Below are 16043 nucleotides of genomic sequence, written 5' to 3' on the forward strand. Positions count from 1 at the left end.
GTAGAAGAATTTACGCTGCTTCGTCAGATGTCAACTCGTGTAAAAGAAGCGCGGTCTCTCTTCGTTACACGTTCACTTGGCGCGAGACGTAACCGCATCTCTTAATCGAGTCTCAGAGGAGATACAAGAAAATTAAAATGGGAATAAATTTCTTTCCGGGTATTTCTGTGCAGTTCTATATTTGTATTAACAGTAAATAAATTCCGTACGGAGAATTCGCCGCGTATTGTTGTGTTGAATCGGATGTGATGCTTTGCGCTGAATTCACTATCGGCGGCTAAATCGAATAACGTTTCACACACATAAAAACACATTCTCGCGGTCACAGACCGATTCTGAAGTCTGCGAATAATGTTAAACGGAACAGGCAGTCTTTCTCGCGCATTCATATACAATTAGACACAGTCACATAATACCCTTCTACAATCGCACCCGAGCTTTAAAGCTCGTTGCAGTTATCGAATTATTCAGAGGCGATGATTTTGCACGCGTTTATATCCCTGGATGAACTTTCAATATGAGATCCATAACTCATTACTGTGGCTAATTGTAAGTTGTTGATTTTTGGCGCACGCAATATGGCCGTAAGTGATCATACCTTAAGAGAGAATAAGCGAAGAAAAGGGAAGAAAAAGAAAAGAAAATTGATAATAAAAATAAAAATTAGGAAGGATCAGAAAAAAATAAAGAAGAAAAGGAGGATGTAAATAAAAGGATGTGCGTATGTGCGTGTGCGCGCGTGCGTGAGAAGAGGGGGGTGGGAGAGAAACATGTTATATAAACATAAGTGTCATGTGGAGCGAAGAAATGTTAACTATAATATTCGAAGATGAGTTCCTAGTATGAATTTTTGAATATTGTGATAAGTGAAAATAAGACAGAGAGAGAGAGAGAGAGAGAGAGAAAACGGTGATAACAAGACTTTGAGTAAGTAAATTCAAAATGCATTACATGTCATGATTCTAACGTGGCGATAACATTGTTGATATTAAAACTGTACACACGGTAAGTTGTCCCGTGTAGCTGGAAATAAACACCTCTCGCTCAAGTTCGGGTCTCTTGATAAGTCCGTAGGAGAGGGGAGGGGGAAAAAAACGTTTCCGGTGCGGATTGTGAGCGAGCCGCACCCGTACATCATTACGGGCGGGACATCGTTCGGGTTTCCTCGATCATTTCACCGTCCTTTGGCAAGTGGGAAGATTTACCATGAAGAATACGTTGAGTTCGATCAGCGATGCCAGTATAAGAAACACGGCATACATGCACAGGCAGGCGCGACCCACTTTCGTGTCGAGCTGAAACTTATTGGAGGCGAACGCGATGTACAGCAACATAAGGGTCGACAGCAACGATATCGCGCTGTACTCTAACCCACCGGAATTTATACTTATGTAATGCCTGCCGGGCTGCGTAGGCGAGAAAGACGACTTGATCAGCCAGGGTAGTCCGAGGCACAATAGTATGTCGAAAGTATTCGATCCTATCGAATTGCTGATACCCATCGAGCCATGCCCTAGACAATAGAATGGAACGGTAAAAGATATACAGTGGAAAAAATAGAAGAACACGGCAAAATGTTTTCTCGACCACACCCTGTGCTTCGTTCTTTCACCGTTATTCGTCTATTTAAATCCTTAACTACCAAACACAAATACAACTGCTATATAAAAGTCCTACGTAAAAGTAATAGTTTTACGTCTATATTATTGTATATGGCAATTATATTCGTGATTTGTTGGGTAACTTTTGGACTTTGATACAAAATTTATCTTTGAAATTATTAATAATATTTTAAATTATATCATTTGTAGCTTCTTATAATTCGATCTAATTAAATTTAATGTACCTAATGACTTTTACGTTTCTGTCACACTGATATCTCGAATTTTGAATTGTAGTTTTCAAATGTATCTCTTATTATTGCTATTTTTTACCATTTTATACGCTGTACTGACAATGAGATTCAAATATAAAGAAAATTTATATTTAAATTATGTTTTATCTATATGCATATAATAAATATTTATTTTTGTTATGAGATTAATGTCTAATATATTGGGTTAGCAACTAAGTGATTGCGGATTTTGTCAATAGAGATGGTCTTAGCACATTCTTCTGTTTTGTCAACGTATTCAAAGCATCTAACCTATATTGTTTTCTTGTTGTTTAAACTTCCGCCTTTAATTTAGTAAAAAAAATTGTATTGATTAGTTATTTAGTTTTGTTTTTATCCCAATTTAAAAATCAGCAAAAAATCACCAGAACGAAATTTGGCAAACCAATTTTGACACTGCCTTTCTTTCAAAGCTTTATTCCTCTATACGCATATAACTTCTTGTGTGCTTGCAATGCGATCTTGCCTTTTCAGAAATAATACAATAAAATATGTCTGAAATGCGCGTCTTATTTTTCCATTTTTAAATTGGGATAAAAACAAAACTAAATAACTAATCGATAAAATTTTTTTACTAAATTAAAGGCGAAAGTCCAAACAACAAGAAAACAATATAGGTAAGTGCTTTAAACACGTTGACAAAACAAAAGAATGTGCTAAAACCATCTATTGACAAAATCCGCAATCACTTAGTTGCCAACCCAATATTTGCTAATAATACCTTGTTTCGCAACAATCACGCTTGATACGGCTTCGGGTACGCTGGTTCCTGCTGCGAGGAAAGTAATGCCCATTACGGAATCTGGTATCTTTAGCGTATCTCCTGAAGGAATAAAATTTTAATCACATCAAAGTCACAAGCCAAAATCTATATGATAAAATAAAGATGCGTTTATTAGTCTTTTCTTTTGTCATGCTTTAATTTTAATGAGAGAATGGTGTTTTAAAGTTACACCGTAAAATATTTTTGTTTAATTAGAAAAATTTTGACTTAGAACTGATATAAAATTTTATCAAATATTGTCTTTTGCATAACATTTTGCATAACAATTTACAGTACATTTTTTGTTAAGTTTGGTGTCAAAATATAATTATTAACACTTACCGATTATAGTAATCATCCACGCTACTACGTAGCTGAGCGATCCAATCCATATAATGCACATCACGAATGTGATGGGAAACCAATTCTTAAATCGTGGTTTTTCGCAATCGGGAATCGTACACATGAATACCAGATGAATAGGCCAGGTTGTGACCCAAGCAGTTTTCCTTAACCATCCAGCATGCGCTGGCCATACCAAGAGTTCGTACTCATAATCTATTACGTATATGTACATAATGTGTTACGAGAATTTCAAATTCGACATATATATTGCCTACTGTTTGTTTTTTATAATGGTCTAAATGTTAAAATTGCAGAATTACGTAACACTTTAGTAAAACATGTCGATAGTTTATTAATCAAACTTGCGAAATTTAAATATTCAATTTGTGATTTTGATAACTGTTAACTCTCTGGAAATTTCCATTTACAAGTATTTAATTGCATTTGATCAAGTAGCATACATAAAACATATATTACTCATTGCTTTATCATGTCAAAATTAGTCATCGCAAATGCACGAAGGTATCGTCAATATAATTGATAAGCGTGGAAATCAATTTGATTAGATTGAACTAAGAGAATAAATATTTGTTTATTGCGTTTAATAGTAAATTCTGCGTGACGAAGAAAAACTTACGTAAGGAGCAATTCAGTAAATGCTTGCGTGTTATAAATATATTGTGTTTCAAATTTAAAACAGAAACTTACTAGGATCTGGATTTTCTTCCTGTGTCTTTGTTCCACCATTTTGTAACGGCACGTCGATAGTGGCTATCTGCTCCACACGATCTCCAGACGATTGTAATTTATCCGATCTTGGTAAATGAATATCGCTAGAATCTGTGAGAAACATATATTATTTATGCATTATATATTTTATTTATTAAAAATGTTTATTCCTCTAAAATATATTATTATTAAAAATATTAACATAAAAATTTTTTTTGAGATAAATCTTTGAGACTTAATGACTTGAAACATGATCAAAATTACTGGATAAAGTTTATGAGATGTTACAAAGTTATAAATTCTTTATTGATTAAAAGCCATTCTAAATAAGTAGCAAATCGGAAAAAAAGAAACATGATTAAAATTATGACCTTACCTGTTGTGACTCGTGGACTATCTGAAGATATTTGATTTTCGTTCATTCGAAATCTTGTACACCGCTGGAACGATTTATCCCAGTACATCACGGCGATATAAACAATGTACAAAAGTACCAATGTTAATGCTTCGTACCATTCCACCCGTTCGTCGTGTATAATACATATCAAAATTGCGACTGTGACACCATAAGCGAGACAATCTCGACTGACAGGCCACCAATCTAACGGCACCATCTGTATACGAAAAAAAATTGTTATTAAGTTAACGCAAAAGTTCGTGGCCCATGTATTATTAAAATTTGAACTAAAAAATTTAAAATAAAAAATTTTTTTTTAGTTAACGATGTAATCTCCGTCATTTTCTATAATCTTTTCTCAACGTTCTGGTAGTACGAGGTGTGTTCAGAAAGTAACGGGAATTTCGCGGGTTTGGAGAGTCCGACAGTCAAATTTTTTTTTTTGTTTATGTTGGTATACATGCCCCTGAAGTATGCTGAAATGTTGAGCTGTATTCATTGTTTACTTTGTCTGCGGCAGCCGCTAAGGTTACACGTGTTTTTATGAGCTCGGCGATTTTCGTTTCTGAAAAAAAGTGGATCAAAGAATTTGTATCAAATTTTGCGTGAAAAATAACATAAAGTGTAACAAAGTGTGTGAAATGTTAACAAAGGCCTATGGTGAGTCTGCTATGAGTAAAACAAGAGTTTACGAGTGGTATAATCGTTTCCAAGATGGCCGTGAAGACGTTGAAGATGACGAACGCCAAGGACGCCCCAGCACATCAAGAACCGATGAAAACGTCGAAAAAGTGAAAGAAATGGTTATGAACAATCGCCGAATCACAATCAGAGAAGTCGCTGATGATGTTGACATATCAATTGGCATATCAATGGAAAAACAATTCATGGCTTTTGCACCACGATAATGCACCTGCTCACACTTCATTGCTTGTTCGTGAATTTTTGGCCAAAAACAATACTGTAATGATGCTCCAGCCTTCATATTCGCCAGATATGGCTCCGTGTGACTTTTTCCTATTTCCAAAAATAAAGAGAACCTTAAAGGGCCGTCGTTTTACAAGCATAGATGACATTAAAAACGCATCGCTGAAAGAGCTAAAGGCTATCCCAAAGATCGAGTTTGAGAAGTGTTTCGGGGATTGGAAGAAGCGCATAATATGCATAAGTGCATAAGTGCATAAGTGCATAATATTTAATGGTGACTATTTTGAAGGCGACAACATTAATGTAGACGAATAAATAAATATTTTTTTCAAAAAACGAAAATTCCCGGTATTTTTTGAACACACCTCGTATATAGATTCCGTGATCATAAAATAATTTCGGTTCTTCATGTGGCAATTATAACGTATCAAGTTTCAAAGTGTATACAATCTTTTGTAAATGCGGTTGATGTGTCAACGTTGAGTCTCAGCAATCTCTTCTATTAAAATTTCTGAATTATTTTGCACTAAATTGTGTATAATGTCATTATATACATTGGATTAGGAAGTAAAGTGTTAATTGTAACACTGTTACAGTTTCCGTTACTTTTTTTACGATAACAAACGTTATTTTTTTCTGTTTGTAACGATAACGGTCGTTACCGTTACATTTTTACAGTAATGGTAACAAATTCAGTCGTTACTTTCATCGTTACTTTAGTTCCCTATTATCTATTCAATCAAATCGTGCACTGATCGCACATTAGAGTCTCGATTAAATACACTAAAAAAATTAATTTACTTATAAGCGAGGAGTTCCTCTTATTGTTAGCAATTCTTCTAAACAAAAAATTGTACATGAAGCATATTCCTCTATATCTATAAAAAATGGGCTCATAAATTAAGAAGATGTTAAAATCGTGAATTTTACCAATTTAAACAATGACTTACACACATACGATTTACAGTAAAGTAAGGTTGTCAATACCGCTAAATTACACCATCTCGTGTATAAATTCAACCGCAGTACTTATACACTATTTGTGGGACTATTTGGGAACTACATAATATTATCATCTTTCATTGAACTTAAAATTTTAAGAACAATAGAAATTTTGTTTTTAATATGTATAAAAAAATAGTAACTTGGCTGCTATTTTTTGACACATTTCGTAGCTTGATTGCCAAAAAGGTAAAATAAATAATCTAAATTTTGATAATTTGTAATGATCACAGTATTATTAAAATTAAATTAATAAAGTTCACATAACTTTGTGTTCTTATTTGTAAATTAAATAAATATTTACAAAATGCTTTAGTCTCCTAAATCGCACCATGTTTTAGTTTTCTAAATCACGCTATTGTTTTGTAGTTATACAGGGTAATTCAGAATAAACAGTTGTCTTTCAAGGGACGTATTTCTGGTCGAATTCTAAGACAATTTTTCCTTTGGCAAAAATTTGGCAGAAGCTTAGATTTTAAAATATAAACCGATTAAGTTAACGTATCATGGGTCGAATACAAAAGATACGTAGCGATAGCGCATTCACCGTTACGCGCGGGTGTTTTGCGAGACGCCTGCTGCGCTCAGCTAAAACAACACACAAGAGTCTTCCTCTCTTCTCTCTCACACACACACACACACACACACAATTATTTTCCGTCTTGATTTTAATGATTTTGATAAAAGAAGTGCTAGGAAAGTCTTTGTACAATCGAAGAATCAAAGAATTGTACAAAATTTACAAAAATATTTACATCTTGAGTTTTTAGAAATAGTAGTATTTTTCTTGTTACAGAAAGAGAGAGAGAGAGAGAGAGAGAGAGAGAGAGAGAGAGAGAGAGAGAGAAAGATATTTTGATTGATTGACCTTTATTTTAACTTTTACAGCTATTTCTTGTACACAATTATTATACATACATTAACTATATATTAACATTAACTGATATATATTCTTTTAACAATCTCTTAAACGCTACTAATTCTCTACATTGCTTAATCACAGTGGGTAACAAATTATACATTTTTATGTCTTCATAAAACAAGCTTTTTTTAATCTCTTCTAGTTTTATGGAAAGTTACTACTAAGTTTCCTGTCTGCCTTGTCTGTTCGTTTATCACACTCTCCTCTCACTATTTCTATTTTATTGTTTAACGCCTCCAAAGCCATGCCATTTAATATTTTAAAGATAAATACATTAACAATATAACATAATCGGTGCCTTACAGACATGAACTGTAAGGTATGTAGCATATGTTGAATTTTGGTAAATCTATTGCACTGCAGAATTACTCTCATGTCACGGTTTTGAGCTATCTCAAAGTTTATTTAATTGCGTTTCACCCATCCCATCTAATAGAGTAGCACAGTACTCAAAATGAGATGCTATGACTTGTACACAATACATAGTATATGCTAATACAAAGTTACCTACTCTATTTAAAAAGCTAGTTTTTTCCTTATTTTATTAAGTATATAATCGTAGTGGTCCTGAAATCTAAGTCTATTGTCTAACATTATACTTAAATATTTCATGGTTGATACCCGTTCTATTTCAATTCCACCTAGACACTTCACGGCAGTATTACCTCTTAATTCTTTTCTAATACTTCTAACTAACATATATTTTGTTTTATCTGCGTTCATTTGTAACTTATTTATATTCATCCAATGTTCGACTACATTAAAAGCCGTATTTATTTTTACTCCTACATCCGCACTACTTTCTGCATTTACATATATAAGCGTGTTGTCTGCAAACATTTTTATATTGCATCCTTCTGGACATACTTCAATTATATTGGAAGTAAATTAATTCGGTCCGTTTTTTTTATGGTTAAAAATGCATTTATTTCAGAACAAATTAAATGAACAGATTAATTAAAGTATTGTCCATCATTGGCTATTACTTTGTCCCACCTCTCAGGCAATTTTCGAATTCCATCTAAAAAAAAATGTTTTATCTTTTAAAGCGATCCAAGTTAGGAGCCAATTTTCGATTTCTGCGAAAGAAGTAAACCGGTGTCCTGCCAAATAGTGCTACATCCGTCGAAATAACCAGTAATCAGATGGAGCAATGTCCGGCGAATACGGCGGGTGCGGTAAAATATCCTACTTGAGCGTTTCCAAATAAGTTTTGACGACTTTTGCGACATGAGGCCGAGCGTTATCATGTAGCAGAATAACTTTGTCATGTCGTTCCTCGTATTCCGACCGTTTTTCTCGTGCATTCAAACGAATCAATTGTAGCCTATACCGATCGCCCGTAATGGATTCGCCAGGTTGTAGCAACTCGTAGTATACAACACCCCTTTGGTCCCACCAGATACATAGCATTACTTTCAAACCATAAATATTCGGGTTTGGTGTTGATGTTGAGGTCGATGGCAACGATTGATCGCATCTAGGGTAATATTTTTTCTTCTTGGGGTTAGAATATCCATTTCTCATCCCCCGTCACAACCCGTAAAAAACCCTTTCTATGTTGCCTTTGAATCAGCTGCTCGCAAGTGAAAAATTGCCTTTCAATGTCTCTCTGTTTCAATTCATGAGGCACCCAATTACCTTGCTTGAGAATCATTCCCATGGATTTCAATCGTACGAGAACTGTTGGTTGCGTAACTCCCAATCATTCTGCAAGCTCTTCCTGCGTTTGACTCGGATCTTCATCGAGTAATGCCTTCAATTCTTTGTCTTCAAATTTTTTTGGCTGTCCAGAGCAAGGCTTGTCTTCGACGCTAAAATTACCATTCTTGAAACGTTGAAACCATTCCCTACATGATTTATCAGTTGGGGCATTGTCATCATAAACTTCTATCAGCATTCGATGCGCTTCAGCTGCGTTTTTCTTTTAATTAAAACAGAAAACTAAAACCTCCCGTAAGTGCTGCCTAGTTACTACAAAAGTTGACATATTCAACACAGTAAAAAACAGGGGTTTTGTATGAAACTCAAAGCAATAAACGATCAAAAATAATGCGCAAATGGGCAATATGTTCTTGTTCATTTTTGGAAGCTATAAGAATGTCGTCAAGATAGCAAAAAACAAAATCTAAATCACTGAGCAGTGAGTTCATTAATCTTTGAAAAGTTTGAGCTGCGTTACGAAGACCAAAAGGCATGACTAAAAATTCAAAAAGTCCAAAAGGTGTGGTAACGGCGGTCTTGTGAATATCCTCTTTGGCGACGGGTACTTGATAGTACGCTTTTACTAAGTCAATCTTGGAGAAGATATTCTTACCATAAAGCCCAGAAGTAAAACCTTGAATATGAGGCAGTGGGTAACGATCAGGAATAGTAGCCGAATTTAATGCACGATAATCACCACAAAGTCTCCAAACATTTTCCGATTTGGGAACCATATGTAAAGGGGCTGCCCAAGTACTACTCGAAGGTCTACAAATTCCTTGTTCCATCATAAACTTGAATTCCTCCTTGGCAAACTTGAGTTTTTCCGGAGAAAGTCTTCCGGGAACTGAAAATTTAGGAGATCCTTCCGTGATGATACGATGTTCAATTCCATAAGACTTCACCGAAGAAAGAGGAGCAAATCGAGTAAGTCCAGGAAATTCCGCTAAAATCCTGTGATAAGGAGAGTCAGGAGACATGGTACATATGGATAATTGTGAAACTTCTTGGATCTTTCCAAAATGTTTAAGGCCAGTAACAGAGTCGACCAAGCGTTTGTTTTTAATGTCAACTAGGAGATTAAAATATCCAAGAAAATCTGCACCTAAAATGGGACGTTGAATATCCGCGATGCAAAATTTCCAACGGAAATTTCTCCTGAGGCCAAGATCCAAAGAAAGAGTTTTAGAACCATAAGTATGAATTTGAGTACCATTGGCAGCAAAAAGTTTAAAATTAGCTGGTAATGGTTTAAACAAACCTCTCTTAGGTATTAAGGAAATATCAGCACCAGTATCAACAAGAAAATGTAAATTAGTTGATTTGTCAAAAATTACGAGGCGATGGCAAGGTAAACCGTTGTAAGCAGCCTCAATCTTCAACGGCGCTTCTAGTTTTCCTGAGAGTCGGTAAGAGTTTTTGACATCAAGCAAGGAATGGTACATCTCTTTGCCTTATTACCAAATTTTTTGTGATAAAAACAAATTGACTGATCTTTAGAATTAGATCTTTTATTTCGTGAATTTGATCTGAATTTTGATTTGCTTCTAGATCGGCTAAAAGATCTGCCACGACGATGAGATACTTCAAGCGCAGCGATTCTTTGTTCCAAATCAGCAAAATTAGATTGTTTAGAGGTTGATTGCGTATTAACTTCCGCGACTTGAAAACCAGTATCACGTTCAACTATTTTATCCGCGAGTTCCGAGAGCTTGACTAAAGGTACATTTTCAACCACTGCAAGAGTCGCTTGAACTTTATATGGTAAACGTTGTAGCCAAATCGAATGTAAAATGTTATCTGCTAAAGAACCACCAGATAATTGACGGATTTCACGTAAAAGTTCTGAAGGCTTCTTGTCATTTAACTCAATACCAGCTAATAATTGTCTCAAACGTTTTTCTTCAGAATCCGTGAAACGATGAATGAGTGCTTTCTTTAACTGATTATATTTATCAATTTCAGGCGGATTTTCAACAATCTCCGAAATCGCGACTAACGCTTGTTCATCAAGATGACAAATAACTGAACTATATTTAATATCCTCAGAACGGATACGGTATACAGTAAATTCACTCTCAATCTGAGCAAACCACAGCTTAGGTTGTTTATGCCAAAAGGTTGGAAGTTTCAAAAGGCGAAATTCATTTGAATGGATCTGAGTGGATTCACCCGATGACTGATGTTCAAAATCAGAAGATAAATTTAAAATCTCTGTTCCGACCTGTTCTTGTAGGCTTACGGTTGACGCTGAAGTAGTAGAAGTTGACGGAGTTGACTCAGATTTAACAGGAGTTCTGTCCACAGGCATTTTATTAAACTGATGCTTCCAGAGAAGAACCAAGACGATCCAGAAATCAAAATTCGAAGATTCTTGTAGACACCAAATGGCACTTCGGAAATCAAACTTCCCGCGTCAAGAGATATTTCAGCTCACACCGTGATCACGTCGGGGTCACCAAAAATGTAGCGACTTAATGTATAAATCACTAGATTTATTCGAGATTGAAAGATATTTATTATAAACGTGTTCATTCCTTGACAGACAATATATTAATAAAGAAGTAAATGTTTTTAACAAAAGATGTTTAGTGTGTTGCTAAGTAACAAGTGTAGAAAGTGTAAGTGTAAGAATAAATAGTGTAAGTGAAAGAGTGTAAGAACGCCACATATTCATAACAGCCAGAGCCATCTTTTGAAAACGGACCGAATTAATTTATACTCCCAATATCATTTATATATACTATAAATAGCAAAAGTCCTAATACTGAATCTTGTGGCACTCCATATTCTGTGGACAATAATTTAGACGATATCTGATTGAATTGTATCTGTTGTTTCCTATTATTTAAGTATTATTTACCAGGTGTAGAAGTATGAAACCGGAATTTTCCTATAGATAGTGTTAGCCAACAGTTTAGGGATCGCAAGACCGCTTCTGCAGCGCCATCATCTCCCTCTAACAGCTGATAAAGGTTTTTAACACCCAACAATCCAAGTTCCATACACCGGTATATTTTTCTATAACCTTAAACATGTCGAGTTTTGTGCCTACAAACTACGATTTGCGGACAGCATTGGTTTTCTGTTATCATTTGAAGAAAATTGCTGCAGAATTGCATCGAATGCTTGTCGAAGCTTACGGTAAACATGCTCTTGGTAAAACACAGTGTTTCGAGTGGTTTAAAAAATTCAAAAGTGGTGATTTTGATGTAAGAAGTAAAGAGCGTGGCAAACCAAAAAAGTTTGCAGACAATAAATTGCAAGCCTCATTGAATGGAAATGATACTCAAACTCAACAAGAACTTGCGGATCAATTGAATGTGACGCAGAAAGCCGTTTCCATTCGTTTTAAATCTATAGGAAAGATTCAGAAAGTGGAAAAATGGGTTCCGTATGAACTAAATGAAAGACAGGAAGAAAATCAAAAACCCACTTGTGAAATGCTGCTCGACAAATACAAAAGAAAGTCATTTCTCCATCGAATCGTGACAGGTGATGAAAAATAGATATATTTTGAGAATTCTAAACGTCGTAAATCATGGATAAATCCAGGCGAACCAACAACATCCACTGCAAGACCAAATCGCTTTGGAAAGAAAACAATGCTCTATGTTTGGTGGGATCAGAAAGGTGTAATCTATTTTGAACTGCTAAAACCTGGTGAAACCGTTAACGTTGATCGCTACCAACAGCAAATGATTGATTTAAATCAAGCATTACGTGAAAAACAACCGGAATATGGAAAAAGGCAACACAAAGTCATTTTACTCCATGATAATGCCCCATCACACACAGCAAAACGATCGAAGCGTTCAATTGGGAAATATTAGCGCATGCGGCTTAATCTCCAGACTTGGTTCCGTCCAATTATCATCTATTCGCATCACTGGGACACGCTCTCGCTGAACAACGCTTCAATTCGTATGAAAATGTACGAAAATGGTTCAATAACTGGTTTGCTTCAAAAGAAGAATTGTTTTTTTTTGGCGTAGCATTCATAAACTGCCAGAGAGATGGAAAAAATGTATAAATAGCAATGGAAATTATTTTGAATAAAATATTTTTTATTATTTTCAAACAACGGACGTGTAAATTTTACAAAAAAATTACGGTTTCATACTTCTACACCTGGTAAATCATTCTAAGGTTATTCCTCTAATTTCGTATTGATACATTTTTTTTAACAATCTTTCTCTATTTATTGTTTTAAATGCTCTCTTAAGATCCATGAAGATTACTCCATTTCTCCTTCGTTTACTATTAATTTCAATTCGTCTATGACAGATTGAATCGCTGTTTCACACAAATAATATTTTCTAAATCCCGCCTGATGCTCTGTTATAATACCGTTTGTTTCCAAGTATGTTTCAAGTTGTTCTTTTACTACTAATTTTAGCACTTTTTCATTGGTAACATATTAATAGGCCTATATTCGCTCGCTTTTTTAACTTGATCTATCTTTGGGATTGGTATTATAGTAGAGGTGTCCCAACCTTTCGGACAGTGACCTTCTCTTAAAGAATTATTTATTAAAATCGCAAATTCTTCTGTTATTGTAGGAACAACTACCTTCAATATATCACTAAATATCCCCTCTTCCATACCTTTCTTTTTTGCTAATCCCATAATAATTTTTTCTAGCTGCTCTAGTGTAACAATCTTAAAACTTTCCATAATTCCTTTGTTTTTAATAGTATAAATAGTTTTCTTATTTATATTCATTCAATATTTAATTATATCACTGACGGGTTTATTTATCTTTACAGAGTTTACTATACTATTAATACTTTATATATAATATAAATAAAACTTATCAGCTATATTACACTCTTCGGTATCGCCTAAGATCTCAAAATCTATATTTCTTACTTCCTTTATACCTACTGGCTCGCCCCTAATTACTTTTTTCAAGGATTTCCACATAGTCGTAGGATTTTCTTTATTTAGATCTATCATCCTTTGATAATATTTTTTCTTCTTTTTCCTGATTAATTTTAATACTCCATTTTTTTAAATTTTATACTCTGACCAATTTTGTTCGGTATTCTCGGTATCATACAATACTTATCTATATGTCTTATCCCTCTTATCCGCAGCCTCTCTTATCTCATCTGAAAACCATTTTTCTTTTCCCATACTTTCGGAATTCTAAATTTTTTCTTCGGTGTTATTACATCTAACGCATCTACTATACTGTTAACAAATTTTTCCGCTCTCTCAATCACACCCATACATTTACATTACCATCCCTGACTTTGCTGTAATTTTACTAATATAATAAATTCATTTTCATCAACCTCTTTCTAATTTCTAGCGCTAAATTACCTGTATTTAGTTTCAATTTTACTCACACTCAACTCAACTTTCAGTCACGTATGGTCCATAATCTTAGGTTCATGAATTACTTGTACTATTTTATTATTATTAGAGAAGATTAAATTTATAATTGTTTGACTGTCTTTTGTAACTCTTGTTAGTTTGTTCACATACTGTTTCATACCCAAGCTTAACATTGTCTCTTGCAATTTTTTCCCATAAAATGAGTCCATCATAAGATCTATATTAAAATTTTCTGTTACCATGCATTCTTCCTTTATTCTTCTCCTTTATCCTTCTTCCTTTATTATTAACTCCTTTACTATATCCTCAAAAAATCTGATAAAATCTCCGTACGATGCACTTGGTGAGTGATATATTACCATTATCACTCCTTCACATAGTTTTTCTTTCATTTCTATCGCAGCACTTCAGCAATTTGATTCTAACTTTTTTATTAATATTACTTCATGTCTAATATCTCTTATATACATAATAACTCCCTCTGTGTTCCTATTTTTATCATCACATCTAACTACACTGTAACCTGGCACATTTACTTCACTGTCTTCTATCTCACTAATCAGCTTAGTCTCCGACATCGCTATCATCACAGGATTATTTTTTTCTTAACTTGATGCTGAAGTTCTTTTATATGCGCTGGTAAGCTCTGCGCATTTGAATACGTAATGATTTCTTCTTTCTTCTGTAGTTGCTATTTTGTATCCTCCCAGCCTGCTCGATTCTTCTCTCCCTGTAACGCCTTTTTAAAAGTTGAGCATTCTCGACTGATGGCTTCATGGTCGTCATTTATCTTTAAATTGTATATTCTATTTTTGAACACACAATTTACACATTTGCTTTTTTTTGCTGTGCAAACACGCGAATTATGATTCCTTGGGCATGTTTCTTCTCTCGTACAATTTTTAGCAATGTGAAAGTACCCCCAGCATTTAAAACATCTTTTGACACTGACGTACTTAAATACAGGACATTTCTTCCAGCCTACATTTAGTTTTGCTTTCTTCAATCAGCTCGTGCGTCTCTTCATCTACTTTCATTATTATTGATCCTTGTTCATTTCCTCTTCTTTGATTGTTACTCTTTTCTTTAACCATTCTCTTCACAATTTGCACATTTACTGTATCTATTTTATTCTTAATCGTATTTATAAGTTTATTATCATCTAAGTTCATCTCTTCTAAATTTATGTTAACAATTTTTATCTTTAATTTTGATTGAAACGACTCCAGCACTTGATAATTCTCTCCCAGCTTAGCTTGTATTGTCTCTTTCAATTTTTTTACCTCTTCTCCAGTTTCACAACCAATAATTACTACTCCTTTGCTTCCTTTCTTTAATTTCGTTAATCCCATTGCCATATTTTTTATGTCTACTTTTTCTTTTATTACTTTTTTCGTGTCTTCATTCTCCTGTTATAATTTTGGTTTAACAATTTTAATGTTTTCTTTTTTCTTTTCTTTAACTGTTTCACTGTAGCTTCTTTGTGATTCTTCTTTTGATCCATATGCTGTTCTCTGTATCATTTTCTTCAAGTTGTCCAGTTTTTGTTTGACATTTCTAATTCTTTTTGAACTACTTACTTAATCATTATTTTAATTTCATTTTTACGCACCGCCTCATCTTTTATTTCTTTTACAGCTCATATAATCCAATCTATTTTTAAATCAATACCTGACTCTTTACTTTTACTGCTCATTGTTGTGACTGCTCCAGTAGACCCTACAGATCCTGTAGATAATGTCCTATCTTTTCTTGTCGGTGTCGGTACTTTCTCAATATTAATCAAAAATTCCTCAAATAGTCCTTTACACGGCACGTACTCTTGGTTTTTATAAAAAATTTTATGCTTATTTACACTTGGATTGTAAAAAAACTTTGGGCAATTTTTACATTTAACAGCTTTGCTTTTAATTGCCTTCCTACATGCCGAGCATTGGTATTCTGTGTATTCCTCGTTCCTGTTGATAATTACTGGCCGAAACCGTTAATATCAGCATAAGCGGTCCGTCACCTGTGA

At 34.3% G+C, this 16043-nt stretch overlaps 1 protein-coding gene across 3 annotated transcripts in view; it reads right to left on the bottom strand.

The window, feature by feature from the left end:
- Positions 1–152: 152 nt before the first annotated feature.
- Positions 153–16043, bottom strand: part of LOC105195512 (sodium/potassium/calcium exchanger 4) — a 129806-nt gene continuing 113915 nt past the window's right edge. For all 3 annotated transcript variants that reach the window (XM_039452046.1, XM_039452047.1, XM_039452045.1), the window contains exons 4-8: positions 4108–4345; positions 3711–3842; positions 3000–3215; positions 2616–2717; positions 153–1513 (exon numbers count right to left, since the gene is read on the bottom strand). In XM_039452046.1, coding sequence (XP_039307980.1) covers positions 1170–1513; positions 2616–2717; positions 3000–3215; positions 3711–3842; positions 4108–4345 — 1032 coding nt within the window. In that variant the 3' untranslated portion in view covers positions 153–1169. The remainder of the gene's footprint in view (positions 1514–2615; positions 2718–2999; positions 3216–3710; positions 3843–4107; positions 4346–16043) is intronic.

Source organism: Solenopsis invicta, chromosome 7, assembly GCF_016802725.1.
Source record: "Solenopsis invicta isolate M01_SB chromosome 7, UNIL_Sinv_3.0, whole genome shotgun sequence".
Taxonomy (NCBI): Eukaryota; Metazoa; Arthropoda; class Insecta; order Hymenoptera; family Formicidae; genus Solenopsis; species Solenopsis invicta.